A 15,891-nucleotide genomic window follows, 5' to 3' on the forward strand; every position below is an offset into this window, starting at 1 on the left:
GATGGAGCTTTAAACAACCTAACAGAGATGCCAGCAATACCTTGTGCAAAAGCTGATTCCTGTGGCAATTCTGCTGCGAAGAGTGTGCAGGATTTCTCAGCCCATGCAAGGGGTGCGTGCACCCAACAGCAGACTTTCCTTCAGTAATGACCAGTTTTACTTTTACTGTAGACCACAGGAACCCCCTAGTCATTTAAGACTGCAGAAACAGTCTGGGATTAAATAAAGCAGTGATTATTTTTTTTACAGGGCTGTTTCTCCCTAGCAGTCAGAAAGCCATTCAGACACTGGCTCTTCCTTTAGGGTACAGCTAATAAACTTCAGCTGTAGAGAGAAACCTCCAAAGCTGTGGAGTTTCCTAGGAGATGGGAGGCACTTTCTCACCTACTTTCTGTAGAGGTCTATGTACCAGTCCATTTAATTTCTTAGTCCAGTAACTGAGGACACTGTATATACAGCAGAGATTTTATACACAGCTCTCATCTTCAGAAAACACTGGAAATGCTTTTCAGGCTAGAAGGTACGCTTTAGCCAGAGACAGCAGTATCAAAACCCATGCTATTCCTTACTGCAGAAAACCCATGTTATTCCTTACTCCAGAAAAGGAACATGCTACAAAAATCAGGCAGCATCATTAACAGTGATTAGCATTTGCACCTATCAGCTTCCTTCTATCCGTAGCAACTGGTAAAATTCATAGACAGGTGGTGATCCTACATGGTACATGGCTAAAAGCAGGTATGTGCTTCAGGCAACACTTTCAACTACTTACAGGAAGAATTTATTTCAAGTTTTTTCATTAAAGCTCTGTACTAGCAGTTGTCTAAAACCATACTAAATTCTTGTCAGTGATTCCTGCCAAGAACATAATGCCTACCCAGAGGCAACTGCACTGCATGGCAAATGGGACAGGACAGGACAGTCTTGATGTGTACAAATAATCTTCTGCGCTGGCTGAAGAACATTCATGGCAGCTGAAGTGGTTTCAAACCACATTATGTCCTCTAATCCTGTGGTCAACTTAGTCCTGTTCTGGTTTCTCAGCTCCTATAAAAGGAGTCAGCAGGCTGCCACCAGCAAGGCATCATGCAAACACAGACTCCTACTATTTTCTCAACCTAAGCTTCCAGGACTCAGCAGAAGAGGTGGGAGGACATTACAGGAGGATTGTTCAGGTTTTGAAAGATCCTCCTGTGCCACCATGCTGGCTGGCTAAGCCCCATCACTCTATCTTTGTTCTGCTCGTTGTCCAAAGTTACCTAGATGCGTAAGGGAGAATTGACTCAGTCAACTGTAGCTGCAGAGACCATAGGCTGGAGCACGAGCAGAAGAAATATGCTTCTGGCCATCATCAAGTCTATAACCAACTGCAGAAATGGGCTTTCTGCTTCTAAGGGCATAGTTTCCATTATTGGTGCTATCTTCATTTTCCTACTGAAAATGCAGAATCAGAATTCCAATTTCATAAAAATCGTGGATTAGCATAATGAAAAATAATGTGCCTGTACACTATTTTTATGACAAAGCTAGTACTCGTTACTTTTTAAAATGTTTCCTTCTCTAATCCGTGCCTCCAAGAATGTCCATAGCTAAATTTAATAAGCACACAACAAATATTTTAAAACTTCAAAAGTTTATTGCCCAGGATAGCTCACTTGGTGCAGTTAGGTATTTTTTGTTGTTGTTACATGGAAATAAAGCAAAACAGTAGAAAATACATATGGGTAACAGTAAAACAAAAGCCCAGCCTAGTAATAGCCCTTTATATCCACCAAGTTATACTTAAGAAAATTGCTAGCCAAACATAGAGAAGTAGAGTATCTGGAAGACAGAGCTTTTCATGTTATAGTATAGATTCTAAACCAATATTAAAGGCATTTTCTGTCCACATTGTTAGTAGTTTTTTCTTCATAACAGCAAATTGAAAAAGGTCTATGTGGAAAAAAATTAACTACTGCAAGACTTTCAAACCTCAGTTATCAGCTTATGGGTTGACAGTTACAGATAACAGGAGAAGGCACATGACAGTATTTAAAATATACAGAGACCAATTAAAATCCAAACACTAAAAGGAAATGGGAACCAAAACTGAAAATTCACAAACATGACTTTTTGCATCCCCTAATCTATATTCCATAAATTTGCATTCAAGCATTTTACAGCTTTTTCAGAAGAGAAATTGAACACACCCAGAAAAGACTTAAGGGTTTTGCTTTGGGTTGCTTTGTTGTTGGGTTGTTTTGGGTTTTTCTAAGGAGAGGGGATATAGAATCATCTAAATGATATTAAAATGCAGACACATTCCCTCACTTGTTACTAGCGCCCAATAGACCCGCTGCTGAAGGTTGAGTACGAGTAAGAATATGAAGAACTTGCTGATGCATCAAAACTTCCCCTCCTAGACCCACTGCGTGAGCCTGAACGCGAGCCAGAGCGAGAGCCAGAACGAGAGCCAGGTGCTGAGGAGACATTGTAGGGACTGGATATGCCTTTAGATGAAACGGAGGCTGCTTCCAAGAGTTTAAGCCCGGTGATGTCTTCCACCATTGACCGATTCATTGCATCTTTGTAGGATATTTTCAGTTTGGTCTTGGGGCAGGTCAGAATTTTGGGATAGCTGTTCGTGTCTTGCAATTTCTGGGCAGCGCGACCATCAATCAATCCATTCCTAATGGCTTCTTCAGTACTTATTCTTCCACGCACTTCTGGGTCCACGAGACCTCCAGTGAGGTACTGGAATTCAAGGAATCGCTGCCCAGCCTCGTAAGGCAACCATTTTTCCTTCACTGCTTCAGCAGCTGACATCCTCTTGCGTCCGCCCTTGATGCCTTCAAACCCTATGAAGGCCTTCTGGGCTGGTTTGAGACGCGTGGCCATATCCTGATCAATGATGCCTTGGCTAGTGGCTTCCTGAAGCGAAAGCCTCTGGCCTGTGGTAGGACATATTATGCCCCCTGTGCAGGCCTGGGCTTCAAGTAACCGTTGCCCAGTGATGCTATCCACAATGCCCCGCTGTATAGCTTCTGAAATGGAGATTTTCTCCAAGTTCTCGGTGTCAAATATGGCTGCAATAGGACTGCACTCTTCTGGGGTCTCTGAAAAAGAACCGCTTCTGATCAGTGAAGAAGAACTCCTGACGCTCAGCACTGTGGGAGACCGAGTCACCGACTCATGCCGAAACACCTCATCAGTGCCATTACGGCAGGAAATCATGTCTGCAAACTGCGTCAGGCTTAAACTGCCAGAACGGTACTGGTCAAAAAACTTCCTCTCAACCAGACCTTTATCAATAGCATCTTGGATGTCATACTGGCTACCAGTTTTTCTGTCGACAAGGACCACTCTACTGCTACCATCTGATCCTGTAATAGTTATTTCTTCCCACTCACACTCCTGTTCAGCTAGTTCTGTATAGGTGTCATAATCTATGAGGCCTTTGCTGTATGCCTCCTGTACAGACATCTCCCTGTTTGTTTCTGGATCTACAATGACAACCCGGCGTTTCCTAAGGGTGTTCTTCTGTGAGGTGTGCACCACCTTCTTCTTCTCTCTCAGGGGCAGAAGACAGAGCCCTGTTGCTTCATCCTTTATGCATCTATCTTTCAGCTGCAAGTACGTCAAGTTCTCCTCTGTGTTTGGATCAAAGAACCCTTTGGTGTCATCACTTGGATCACTAAGGATCTGGTTCAGCTCTTCATTGAAGTAGCCACGCTTGTAGGCCGTCTCCACTGGCAAGCGGTAGCTCTCTTTGGGGTCAATGATTCCTCCGGTAGCAATCTGGGCCTCCAGCAAACGAATGCCGTGGCCTCTCTCTATGAGCTCTTTGTTCATTGCTTGAAACAGAGAAATGATGTTTCCAGTTTCTGGGTCTTTGTACCCAGTGACAGCTCTTTCAGCAGAGAGAAGTTTCTCTTTAAACTCAATTCCAACAAGACCTCTTTTGTAAGCTTCCTCAACGGGCAGCCTCACATTGCTGACAGGATCCACTATGAACCCTGTGGCTGCCTGTGCTTCCAGGAGTTCAAGGGCTGTCCCCGGTCTAACCAAACCTATTTTCATAGCCTGGTAAATGCCAAGCTTCTCTTTAGTAGCCTCATTATAGATACCAGCAATACAGCTAGAGCCCTGAAGGAAATCAATAATTCTCGCACTCACTTCTTCCACTGTAATTGCACCTCTTTCCAAATCATTCCTTGTTGATTCCTTAATAATTCCAGCCTCGAGCAGTGCATCTGCTGAGACAGGCTGCCTGATTCCTTGGAATGACATACTCCTCTTCTGCACTGGGAGGAGGAGCAGACCAGTGTGTGGTTCAATTCTACATTTTTCCTTCAACTGCATGTAAGTGACTGCCTTTTTGGTGGTAGGATCAATGAAGTTCTTTGTAGTGCCTTGGCAGTTGTTTAGGATCCTGTACAGGTCTTTGTCAATCAACCCACGAGATAAAGCTATATCTTTGGGTAGGAAGACACTGTTGACAGGATCAACAATCCCTCCTACAGCCAGCTGGGCTTCAAGCAGACGAATCCCAGTTTCTCTGTCAACCAAGTTTTTCTTGATGGCTTCAGATACTGGCACAGTTTTGCCCGAGAAAGGATCTTTAAATCCTGTAATAGCCTTTTCTGCTGTATAGATTTGTTCTCTGTCATCAAAGTCAATCAGATCTCTGGCGATAGCACTGTCCACAGTTAACATCTCATTTCGATGGGGGTCTATCACGCCTCCTGTTGCTGCCTGGGCTTCTAAGAGCAGGACTGCGTTTTCTGCTGTAAGCAGCTGATTCCGTTTGGCCTCAACAAAAGAGTACTTCTGTCTGGGTGAAAGAGACACCCCTGCAATAGCACCTGCCCCTTTGAGGTAGGGTTCAATGTCAGCCGCGACTTCTTCCACTGACCTCTGCCCCTTCAGCAGTTTATCCAGTGTGAGTCTATCTATCAGCTGACACTCATACAGCTGCATTGCTGTAATCTTCTTCCGCAGACCACTGAACAGCAACTTGGAGGCATCAATACAAAAGTCTTCCTCAGTCTGCGTAGATCTGTGGGACCCATATGGGCGTTGCTTGAGTTTTTCAATCTCTCTTTGCAGCCTGAGACGCTCAGACTCCAACTCTGACTGGTTTTTGACAGCGGTCTCTTCCAGTCTGCACCGGTATCTCTCCTCGATGCGTTTGATCTCCATCTGCAGCCTTTCAATCTCACTCCTCAGGGTGTTCTTCTCCCTCTCACTCTTCTCTCTCTCACACTGGATCTTCCTTATGGATTCCTCTGTCCGGGAGTGCTGGCTCTTCCATTGATTGAGGTCATTCAGGATTTGTTGTTTCTCACTTTCCAGGCGTTGCTTCAAACGAGACTCTGATTCCAGGGTAACTTTCAAACGGTTCAGCTCCTCTTCTAATCTCTGCAGCCTGGCTTTGTCTTGCTCCAAAGCACTCATTTTTATCAGCAAGGTTTCTCTTTCTTGCATAATATGACTATACTGATTTTTGGATTCTTGAATCCTATTGGATGCCTACAATTTTAAAGAAGAAATAAACCAAGAGAGGATGGTTAGAGTTTATGCTGGTTAGAGTTATGCTCTCCACTTATAATGCTCTTCAGCCTGTCATTTAGCCTGCAGCAAGCTGTCACTGAAAAACATTCTAGTCGCAACAGTGCCTTACCCAAGACCATGGATACACATAAACCAATGAAGTCCATTCACTGACAATGTCTCTAGTACTGCCAGAGATTCCATTCTGTTACCCATAACCTTGATTTTCTGCTGATTTAGTTAGCTCTTTATAACTTTTTAATACTTCTCATAGTACACCTAAACATATACAGAACATTCAAGACTCATTAAGAGTCTGATGCTCAGCAGATGTATCCTGGCATAGTCCTACTAACCTGGGTGAATTTGTATCAGCTAAGGACTGGTCATACATGGATAAAAAGGAAATATATCACTTAATTTTTGCTTTCCTATTAGTTTCACGTTACTCCAAACAATTTTACCTGTGTTGCTTTACATTTTAATTCACTTAATGCCTTCATATATATATACAAACATAAACAAACACCTACAAGCATGCACATTTGTATGCAGTCCATATTAAACAGAACACAATTTTATATATTTGTAATACATGCATATATATATATATATATGCACAGATGTCAGATAATCCTAAATGTTAGTAGTTTTAAAAAATCAGTATTAAGACTTTTAAAATAAATAAAAACTGAATAAGGGAAAGAATAGTTGAGAATGGGAATGAGAGAAAAATATAAAGGGCAAGTATAGGAAAAAGCAAAGAAACATTTTCACAAGTGCTCACTTGTGTATATTTAAACAGTAGCTCTTTGGACAAGAAAACAGGCAGAAGAATGAAATATGAAAAAGTGTTTTCTTTAACTTGTTTATGCTGTCACCTCAAGTTTAAGAAATAAGGGCCAAGAGTAAAATTTGCAAATGCCCTTAGTGACTTAGGAACATAAATCCCCCAAACAGTTAATGAAATGTAGGCTTTAAGTACCTTACGTACAGCTGACAACATGATCTTTAATGCTCACTTGTAGTCAACACCTTACCCAGCTAAGCAGCACTTTGACAGCTTGTTGGTTCTGGGATTTTTAGCTGGTTTAGTCTGTGATAGCACTCAGGTCAGCCTCAAAGGACTGCTTTAACCCATCCTGGCTGAAACAGCCTGGGGAAGCACACAGCCAGCACGGTACAGCTAAAGCACAGTGGTACTCCATGTACTCTCATCTTTCCCTAGGATGGTTTGGTGGAGACTGGCACAGACCCAGGGTTTCTCCTGGGGCAAGGGCTGAGGGCAAGCCTCAGCTAGACAGTAAGACAGCTTATGGCTCCCTAGCACAGCTCCCAGGGAGTAAAGAGGCTAAGAAAGTGGCCAAATCCTGCCATTTTTGTTTAAAAATGAACAAGGGGAAGTGCCATAAAGGGGATATTAGTCACAAGTACAGTGAACTTAAACAGCAAAGTGTGAATTAAGTTGATTCAAATGGGTACTGCAATTAACTATGTATCTGAGAGACAGTAAAGCTGGGATCAAAATATGTGTGAATACCTCTAGAGCTTGCTTTTGGAATTTTTCAATTTCCTGTCTCAATTTTTCCCTTTCTTTCTGTAAATCATTAATCAACCCCTGAAGTTCCAGGGTTTGCTTGCTGCTTGTCTGAAGCTGATTCTTTAGTTCAGCAATGGCAGTATTTTTCTCATCAACTTCACTTCTGACCATTCTGAGGTCATCGTACTCCAATCTAACATTTCGCAGCTCTTCCTCCAGTAACAAGTGTTCCTTGGTTAGGTTCTCAGTGAGAGACTGAAGCCTTTCAATTTCTATTTTGCACTCATTCAAGTTTTTGCTTTTTTCCTCAGAGGTTTTCTGTAAGTGCTCGTATCGTAGATGAGCCTGTTTTAATTGCTCCTGTTCTTGGACCAACTGACGGCGTAAAGTCTCAATATCAGATGTGTATTTTCTTATCTCCTCCATGTATCTCTGCTTCTCTCTCACATGACCATCTAATACTTCTCTTTGGTGCCTAAGGTCATCTTCATTCCTCTTCTTTACAATAGACACTTCCTCTATCTGCTGTGTGAGATTAGTTATTTTAACCGATTGATCTCTGAGAGATCTCCTCATGCCTTCTATTTCCTCCTCCAGTTTCTTCCTCCTGGACGTCTCCTCCATTACATTTTTATTCTGCCTGCAAAGTTCCTCCTCCAGCTTATGCTTCTGGATCTGCAAGTCTTTTACAGTGCTCTGGAACTTTGCACTTTCTTGATCCCTGCCTTTTTTCTCTTGCGAAACTCTTTCATAGTCAATTTTCAGTCTGGCCAGTTCCTGCTCTTGGATCCTCAGCTTGTTAATTGTCTCAGTAGCACTCGTGTTTGCTTTCTGCAGGTCAAACTGGACTCTTTTTAACTGACTGTTCTCATCCTCTAGTTCTTTTCTCTGACTTGTTTCTACATCCAACAACTTTCTCAGCCTTTCAATCTCTTTGTTTCTTTCCTTAATGGTCTTAGAAGCATCATCAAGCGACTGTTTGTACCGCATGCTTTCTTCAGAGTGCCTCTGAATAACTTGTTTTAGCTCAATCTCCAGCTGCTGTTTCTTCTGAGAAAGCTCTGAGCCAGCTGCCTTCTGCTGCTGAGCATTCTCTTCTATTTTCCGGAGATTATCTGTTGTTTGACTTATTGTATTCTTCAGTCTCCTAATTTCCTCACATAAATTCCTATTTTCTCTCATGGCATTATCAAGCTGTGTTCTATAATTATTTGTGTCCTCTTCCTTTTGCATGGTGACTTGGTGAATTGTTGTCTTTGTGATATTAATTTCAGTTTCATATTTGTTCTTTAAACTAATAATTTCCTCATCATAACTGTTCCTTACCTTAGCCAATTCATTTTCAAGTTCCCATCGGCTTTTAGCCTCTTCCTGAAGCTGAACCTTTAGCCTTTCCAGCTCCTTAGTTTTATCCTGAATAGTTGAGGCAGCCTCCTCAAGAGCCTGCTTGTATCTTGAGTTGTCTTCACCACGAAGTTGAATGATCTGTTTCAGCTCCAGCTCTAACTGATGCTTTTGCTGTGACACCTCAGAACTGCAAGCCTTGTGCTGAAGAGCATCTTCTTCTGCCCGCCTCCGTTGATCTGTGGTTTGCAGAATGGCATCGTTCAACCTCACAATCTCATCCTTAAGGTCTCTATTTTCTCTTGTCAGTCTGTCAACCTGGGCTCTGAGGCCTTTTGCATCATCATCTTTCTGTGCAGCTATCTGCTGGATTGTAGTCTTCTTGATATTAATTTCTGTTTCATACTTGTTCTTTAAATTACTCATCTCCTCACTAAACTGGTTTCTTACCTTAGCCAGCTCATTTTCATATTCCCTCTTCCGTGTGCCTTCGTCCTGAAGAAGAACCCTTAATCTTTCTATCTCGTACTCCTTCTCCTTGATGACCTTCTCAGACTCTAACTTTTGCCAACCAAGGCTGTCTTTCTCGTTTTGTCTTGTTTTCTGCAGCTGGTCATAGTCATTCTTCTGCTGCTCATATCTATCCTCCAGCAACTTCCTTTTCCTTTTCTCATCTTCAGTCTCATAAGTCAGTCTGGTTATTCTGTCATTTAGATCCTTTATTTGGGCATAGCATTTGTCCAGGTTTTGCTTAGCAGAATTTCCATCCATTTCAGCTTGTCTTTTCATCTCCTCCAAACTCATCAGCTTTGCCTTCAGCTGAGAAATGTCCATCTGGTACTTCTGCAGATTTTGCTCCAGGAATTTGTGCTTGTTGTTTGTCTCTGAATTTGAATCCCTGGCAAGCCTGAGTTCTTCTTCCAGGAGTTCAATTTTGGTGTTTTTCATCTGCAAAATGATAGCAGAAAAACAAACAAACCCACATAAACACTTGTGACAACTGTTTCAAAATCATCACATGCAATACAATATACATTTGTAACACTGACAACTTACAAAGCATTTTTTTCTCTGCTTCAGTGAGAGCTCAAAGACCTTTTTTACTTAATGTCATGAAGACAAATTCTGGAATCCTTATTTAATCAGAGTCAAACCTTATTCAGAAGTCAGCATCATGACTTTCAGAGGGGAAATGGTACTTGATGGGGGGAGGGAGATGCAATACAGATAGTAGAATCGGATGTACCAAGAGTTCACCAGCACAGTACTAAATAGACTTCTTTAGAACCTGCATAATTTTCAAATAGGTGATTCACATTCCATATACGTGACCTCTTAAATGAGGCTCTCTGTTTCCACTGAGCTGTGTCAAATCAGGAGTTACTCCATTTGAAACACTTTAGATCATGGCCTGAGATGAGGTGTGGCCCCTTAAACACAAGGAGCAAGTTTTCAGCACTAAGATAGCTGTACTCTCACTGAGGTCAAGGCTGTGATGGGCAGAGAAGGACCTCTTGTGTGCTTGGATGCACAGCTCCTATTTACCAAGAAGGCTAGCGTTCTCCACCTCACACGTGACCTTGGAGGTAACTTTGCAAGATACTGTACTCTTTGACAAAAGATGCATGAAACTGCTTATACGCCTCCTTCATGGGACACCCCTGAGCTCAGTGTTTACTTTTGTGGACTGTTTTGCACTGTACTTAAGCAGAAAGTCTTTCATCAGTGATAGCTTGCTAACCTCTGATAAAAATAGAAGGTAAAGAAAATAAAAGAGTCAGATTACCTTCAAGTCCTCCATGCTCTTTAACATTTCACTTAAGAATCTGTAATAATCTCCTGATCTTGTAAGAAGCTCTATGTAGCGAGACTGAGCCTCACTAGCCTTGAAAAGAAAGAGAATTGTTAACAGCTTGTACTACAGAGTTAGATATGAACACACCTATGTCTCAGATCATTTAAACAATTCCAATCCACTTGAGAAAACATTATCACTTGACAAAGTAAAAAGCAAATTCTCCTCCTCACAAATTCACATGACTTTCTGGGGACCCCAAATGTATAAATTCTTCCTTCTGATAAACCCACACCTTCCTTTTCAAGATTATTTTCTCCTGCGGCTGATGTGATATTAAATCCAAGGCTTCATCCCCTGGTTCATCATGCTCTTCCTGTCTGACAGTCACAAGTAACCCAAGTTAAACTTTTAATAGTGGTTAATTCCCAGGTTGGAAGTGACTAAACCACCGGGGGCATGAATCTTACTTTCTCACAATATGTATGCAATGGACATTGAATAGGAATGAGGTAAATTTCTGAGGGCTAATCTACTGTCTAAATGAGCCCAAGTATGATTTTACAGCACAGTGACTATTCTGCACTAATTTCTTGTGCTTATGTGCTTAGTACACATTACCAATGACAGCGCTAATTATTAGAATACAGCTGGATATAACTCACAATGACTCATACGGACAAACAAATGTATTCAAAAGACTGATGGGAAGGAAAGAAAGATACCTCTTGTAGAATCAGCACTGCAGGAGACTGAACCACACTCTTCTTGATAGGTATGTTGAGCAATGTTTCTAATCCAGAACTGTAGGAAGCAACCTGTAGTTCATAATCCTGTAAAACAACAGGGAAAGGTAAGACCTATTTAGCAACTGCCAAGGAAGTCTGGGAATCTGGATTTCCCAAAACGCTAATAAAATTTTGGGGTTGTTCTGTGGTGGGGTTTTTTTTTAATAAAAAGCTACATTTTCCCTTGTTTGTATCTCTGGCCGCATACAGATGATCCTCTATCATAAACAGAAGTCCATCAGTTCAAGTACCACTGTGGAGACTCATGGAGGAGAATGACAAAGCGAAAAAGAGAAAAAACATTTTACAAAAAAGGGAAGATACACATTTCCGTTAGTTGAGGGCTACCCAGAGGTGAAAAAGATTGATGGGAGCAACTGGTCTAGGTACTGTTATCAACCAAAACTTCATCAGAAATAACTGTCTCTGTATCTCTTTCATATCATGTAAGCCACATCACGTATATAGCAAGATCTTTGTCACAGAAAGCTAGGTTGAGCTGCAGAAAGCACAGATATAAGGATGACATAAAAATACAAAGACCACAAAACCATTCCCTGTATATCTTCTTGGTTTTCATGGCTACTGCACACCATTCCTCCTGCTAATCTGCATTTGTCTTGCCTCCTAGACCAGATCCTAATCAGACCTAATTCCTAAACTACCTATCTGTTCTCTAGTCCCTTATTTTTTTAACATGTGAACTGGAAAGTTTGGTCTGGCTAGAAAGAGGCTTTGATGCTTCTGAAGAGAAGCTCTTACTGGTATCTCCTGCATCATCCTGTAGTCTTCAGGTGGCAAGTACACAAATTGCTTTCATTATATTTTGTACACACAAGTGCTTCACCCCAGCAATTTCTGCACACACACATCAGGGAGCCGACATTTCACCTGCCAGCAGAGCAGAGACAATGGGATGCGCCTGACCGTGAAAAACCACACCCCATAAAAATGCTGAAATCCAAGTACCTTAATTGCAGCTGAACACTGATCTGCATGCTTGAGAAGCTCCTCAACTTTGTCTCGCTTCCCACAGATTTCACTGTGCAAGTTCTGTCAAGAAAAAAAGTGAGCTGTGAAACACTCCCTCAAGATTTACCAGTTATTTCCTCCTGTACACACTGCCTCCATCAGAAGTCACCGGCAGTATGAGACCACTGGGACCCCAGAGGCTGAGCGCCATGCAGTTTTTACAACAGCAAGCTCTCTGTGCATGAGAAGGTTGTTCTCAGAAAGAACACCTAGCAACTGAACAACCCCCAGAACTCGGGAGGGAGAGTTTCTTGACTTCAGCTTAGATGTATTTCCTCGCTTTTTATTTTTGTGCTATAATTTGTCCCATAATTTGCGCCATCATGCAATCCCTTGAATTAATTCAAAGCTGATGTGTAAAGGTGTCAGTGATCATGTAGGAGCCAAAACTGGTCTTGTTCATAATCTGTAGCAGTGCTGACAGAAAGTAATAAGGATATTTCCTCTCTCCCGCCTTCTACACATGCAGTGTTTCTTGGTAGCTTGCATACTTTATAATTCAAAACAGGCCACTGTATTGCAGACTGCATTGATACTGGTATTTTCTGAATAGCAAAGCAATTTAAAATCCAGATAATTGAAGAAGACTCATTCAGGTGCCGCATACCTTCTGATCGTGTAGGTATCTCATGATAGTGTTGCAATCGCATAGCTTCATGGACTCGATAGAATCCTGCCTGCGCTTGGCATCACAGATCCATTTGCACAGAGCCTGGTAGAGATCTCGGTAAGTTTTCAGCTGTTTGATCTGCCTTTCTAAATCCCATGATCTAGAAAAAAACAGGGAAAACCATCAAAATGGAAGGTGCATTCTCCTTCTCTCTCTTTAAACATTTTTCAGAAATAAGACAGTAATAAATTAGGTAAAACTATGGGAAGCTCTAAAAGGACATTCTGAACAAAAGTTTCAAATAAATGAGAATTGTACTGGTCTGAAGTCACCCAACATGTGCTTTTAGTGCCTCACTTTTGAGTAACTCTGCAATACACAGAGGCTGGCACTTTCTGTCAACTGAGGGATGGATAAAACCTTGCAGTGATAAGAATCAAGTTCACTGACTTCAGTAGTCTTGTTCTCAGTTTTCACCAAAACAACGAGCAACAGTCAATTTTTATTAATAGGACTAGATTTTGGCCTCAAGTAAAACCAAAACAAACCACACCCCCAAAAAACCCACAATCAGAATATGCCTTCAGTTCAATAAAGCATTAGAAAAAAATCGTTGGGATTTTTTTTTACTTAATTTTTAGTGTTAATTTTTTAACCCTCAGGTATAGGGTATTCAGGAATAAGCATGGTTGCTTTGTTTGAGAGGGGAAAATGCTGACAGTGTAAGTACTTAATCCAGGAACATTAGCAAGAATTAAAAAAAATTATTAGAACAACTCCTTAGCACATTTACATGACTACATTTTCCTGCTTGGTCTTACACAATCCCTTTTAAAGTATGTTCAACCTGTTCACAGTTGCTCTAGTCTTATTGCCCTAAAAGTCATTATTTGTCCTCTGGAGAGATGATTAGTGCACATCAGTTCTTTTAGACTCACTGTTAAGATGATCTTAGTAGCAATAGCAATAAGGAAGAAGCTATTAGGAAATATGAGCAAACCTGTTATCTATCTGCTTATCAGCTCTCTGCCAGCGGTCTATTAGCTGGGTAACTTTGTCACAGAACTTTCCAATGTCCATGTCATACAGGGTATATGACTGGCAAGACTGTGAGTGAATCTGAAGTGTTTTCTGCAGCTCATTTTCCAGGGTATTCAGTAGTGACTTTTTCATGTTTAGGTCTGCTTTCATTTTCTGGAGGAAAAACAAAATGCTGTCATACATTTTTATCCTTGGGAGGATACTCAAATTTAACCTTCAACAGCATGCACAATGTGTTGGGATCTAAAGATTTTGTTTCTAATTCAGTAAGGTGTGTACACTGATGTCAGCTGGACTTAATATATTTAAAGTGAAACACCTACTTTGGTAAAAAGCTTGACTTAAGAATGTGTTTAAAGTTAGACTCACTCTTAAATAATTTGCTAAACCAAAGCCCTCTGCTGTCATATTCTGTAGCTAACATTTCAGTTTCTCAGAACTATGTAGAGCCGTTACCAACCTCCCCCCCCCCCAAAAAAAACAGGAAGAGCCTGCCTTGTTTGTTCCTAGAATCAATTGACTAGAAAATTTCACTGAAGCGTAAAAGATTCCTGCACTTGCAACAGCTGTAGAATCAAGCCTCAGGATTGGCATATCCAGTTTTTAAATGTTATCTAAAAAACTGCACAGTTTGTGGGTTTTTTTCCTGTTTACATGTTTATAAACATCTTCCATGAAGATGTTTCTTCACACACACACTTGTTTGTGTGCATATACTCGCATACTGTAGGGTATCACCAAATGGCATATACCATGCAGGCGATGGTCTGCCTTGCAGCCCTGAGTCACAGGGATGACTGCATTCTTCAATAATATGCCCAAGCATTTTTTTTTTGTGCGTAGCTCAAATTTACACCAGCTAAGAACAACACCCAGCAACTGAACTGCAGCTCTCATGTAACATGATAAAAAGGTAACCTGGTTGTGCTCCATTCGTGCCACCTACACACTTTTCCCTATTACACCTGAGAACAGGAAAGAATGGAAGAGTCCCTACTCTCCCAAAGGCTTTCAGTGCACAAAAGGACCAGTTCAACACCAGATAAAGTACTGGTGCTGTGAGCCAACTTTGTGCTCAGCAAAGCAGCTACCCTTTGCCTTCTCCCCTTGTACAGGATGGATAGCTCTCACTAAGATTTGAAACTGACTCTATGGCAAAACCAGGACACACAGTAATACTCAGATTTACTTGTTACAACTAGATGACAGCAAGGGCAATTAACAAGCCTTTTTGTAAGAAAGGAGGTATTGCCTTCAAATCTAGCTTCATATATGATACAAATAAACACATATAATTTTGTACAAAAATGGATTATGGAGACCTTTCATGCCACTGGCTTTGCTGTGGGGGCAGCAACAACCAGGCGATGGAAGAAGTAGTAACCCATACATTCCTTGAAATAATTTGAAAAAGCATTGTATGTCTATGTCATAAAATACGACAGGATCAGCATTTCCATCTCCTGTGGTTTCAGAAGGGTTTCAACTAGCTCAATAGGCCAGTGCTGGCAGCTACAAATTTTGCCTTGCTGTGTCCTTGGGTCTTGGCCTCTCACCTTCAGACAAGCCCGGTAAGCCTCCACTTTATCAAGATCCAAAGAAACAGTCTCCTCTTCAGACAGTCTGATTTCAAAAACTCTGATCACATCTTCTGTTTGTAGAATAATCTGGAGCAGACACCTCAGTGCATTCAAGCTAAAATAAATAATACAAGACAAATCCATAATGGACTGGGGCAGGAAAGGTGATTATTTCTAATTAATTGCAGATCATTAGTTAAAGAGAATAGACAATACGGAAGAAATTTCAGTGATACCCATGATTCTCGCTTTTTTTTTTTTTTTTTTAAGTCTTTCAAAAAAGAGAAAAATTCACATAAGTGTCTGTTTCTACCCACATGTACAGCATTTGTAGGAAAGAAGATGTAATTTTACACTGCTGGTAACAAAAGGCAGGTTTCTGGACCAAGAATTATGGAAGAAAGTGAATGATTTATTGCTATATTTATTGCTATAACATCAATTTTCTTACCTGTCTAAGTAGCCAGCAGAAACACCATTAATATTTTCCAGTTTTTGAAATAGGGCATTTATCTCTGACTGCAAGTACACATACTTTTCACAGCCTCTGAAGTTAGGCAGCAAGTCCTTATGCTTATTGAGGGTTTCAGCCATTATTTGAGAGTCATTCTGCACACCCTAAGGAAAGA

The 15,891-nt window shown here is 41.1% G+C and overlaps 1 protein-coding gene across 3 annotated transcripts in view; it reads right to left on the reverse strand.

Moving 5' to 3' along the window:
* Nucleotides 1-1,623: 1,623 nt before the first annotated feature.
* The window catches only part of DSP (desmoplakin), a 39,777-nt gene continuing 25,509 nt past the window's right edge, over nucleotides 1,624-15,891 (reverse strand). The window contains exons 16-24 of one of the 3 annotated variants that reach the window (XM_052776422.1): nucleotides 15,714-15,880; nucleotides 15,239-15,377; nucleotides 13,642-13,835; nucleotides 12,639-12,801; nucleotides 11,969-12,052; nucleotides 10,937-11,044; nucleotides 10,203-10,301; nucleotides 8,867-9,364; nucleotides 1,624-5,511 (exon numbers count right to left, since the gene is read on the reverse strand). In XM_052776422.1, coding sequence (XP_052632382.1) covers nucleotides 2,317-5,511; nucleotides 8,867-9,364; nucleotides 10,203-10,301; nucleotides 10,937-11,044; nucleotides 11,969-12,052; nucleotides 12,639-12,801; nucleotides 13,642-13,835; nucleotides 15,239-15,377; nucleotides 15,714-15,880 — 4,647 coding nt within the window. In that variant the 3' untranslated portion in view covers nucleotides 1,624-2,316. Of the gene's footprint in view, nucleotides 5,512-7,072; nucleotides 9,365-10,202; nucleotides 10,302-10,936; nucleotides 11,045-11,968; nucleotides 12,053-12,638; nucleotides 12,802-13,641; nucleotides 13,836-15,238; nucleotides 15,378-15,713; nucleotides 15,881-15,891 lie in introns of all 3 variants that reach the window. The other 2 variants (XM_052776248.1, XM_052776342.1) reach the window with 2 other exon arrangements.

The sequence above is a fragment of the Harpia harpyja genome, chromosome 1 (genome assembly GCF_026419915.1).
Source record: "Harpia harpyja isolate bHarHar1 chromosome 1, bHarHar1 primary haplotype, whole genome shotgun sequence".
Classification (NCBI taxonomy): Eukaryota; Metazoa; Chordata; class Aves; order Accipitriformes; family Accipitridae; genus Harpia; species Harpia harpyja.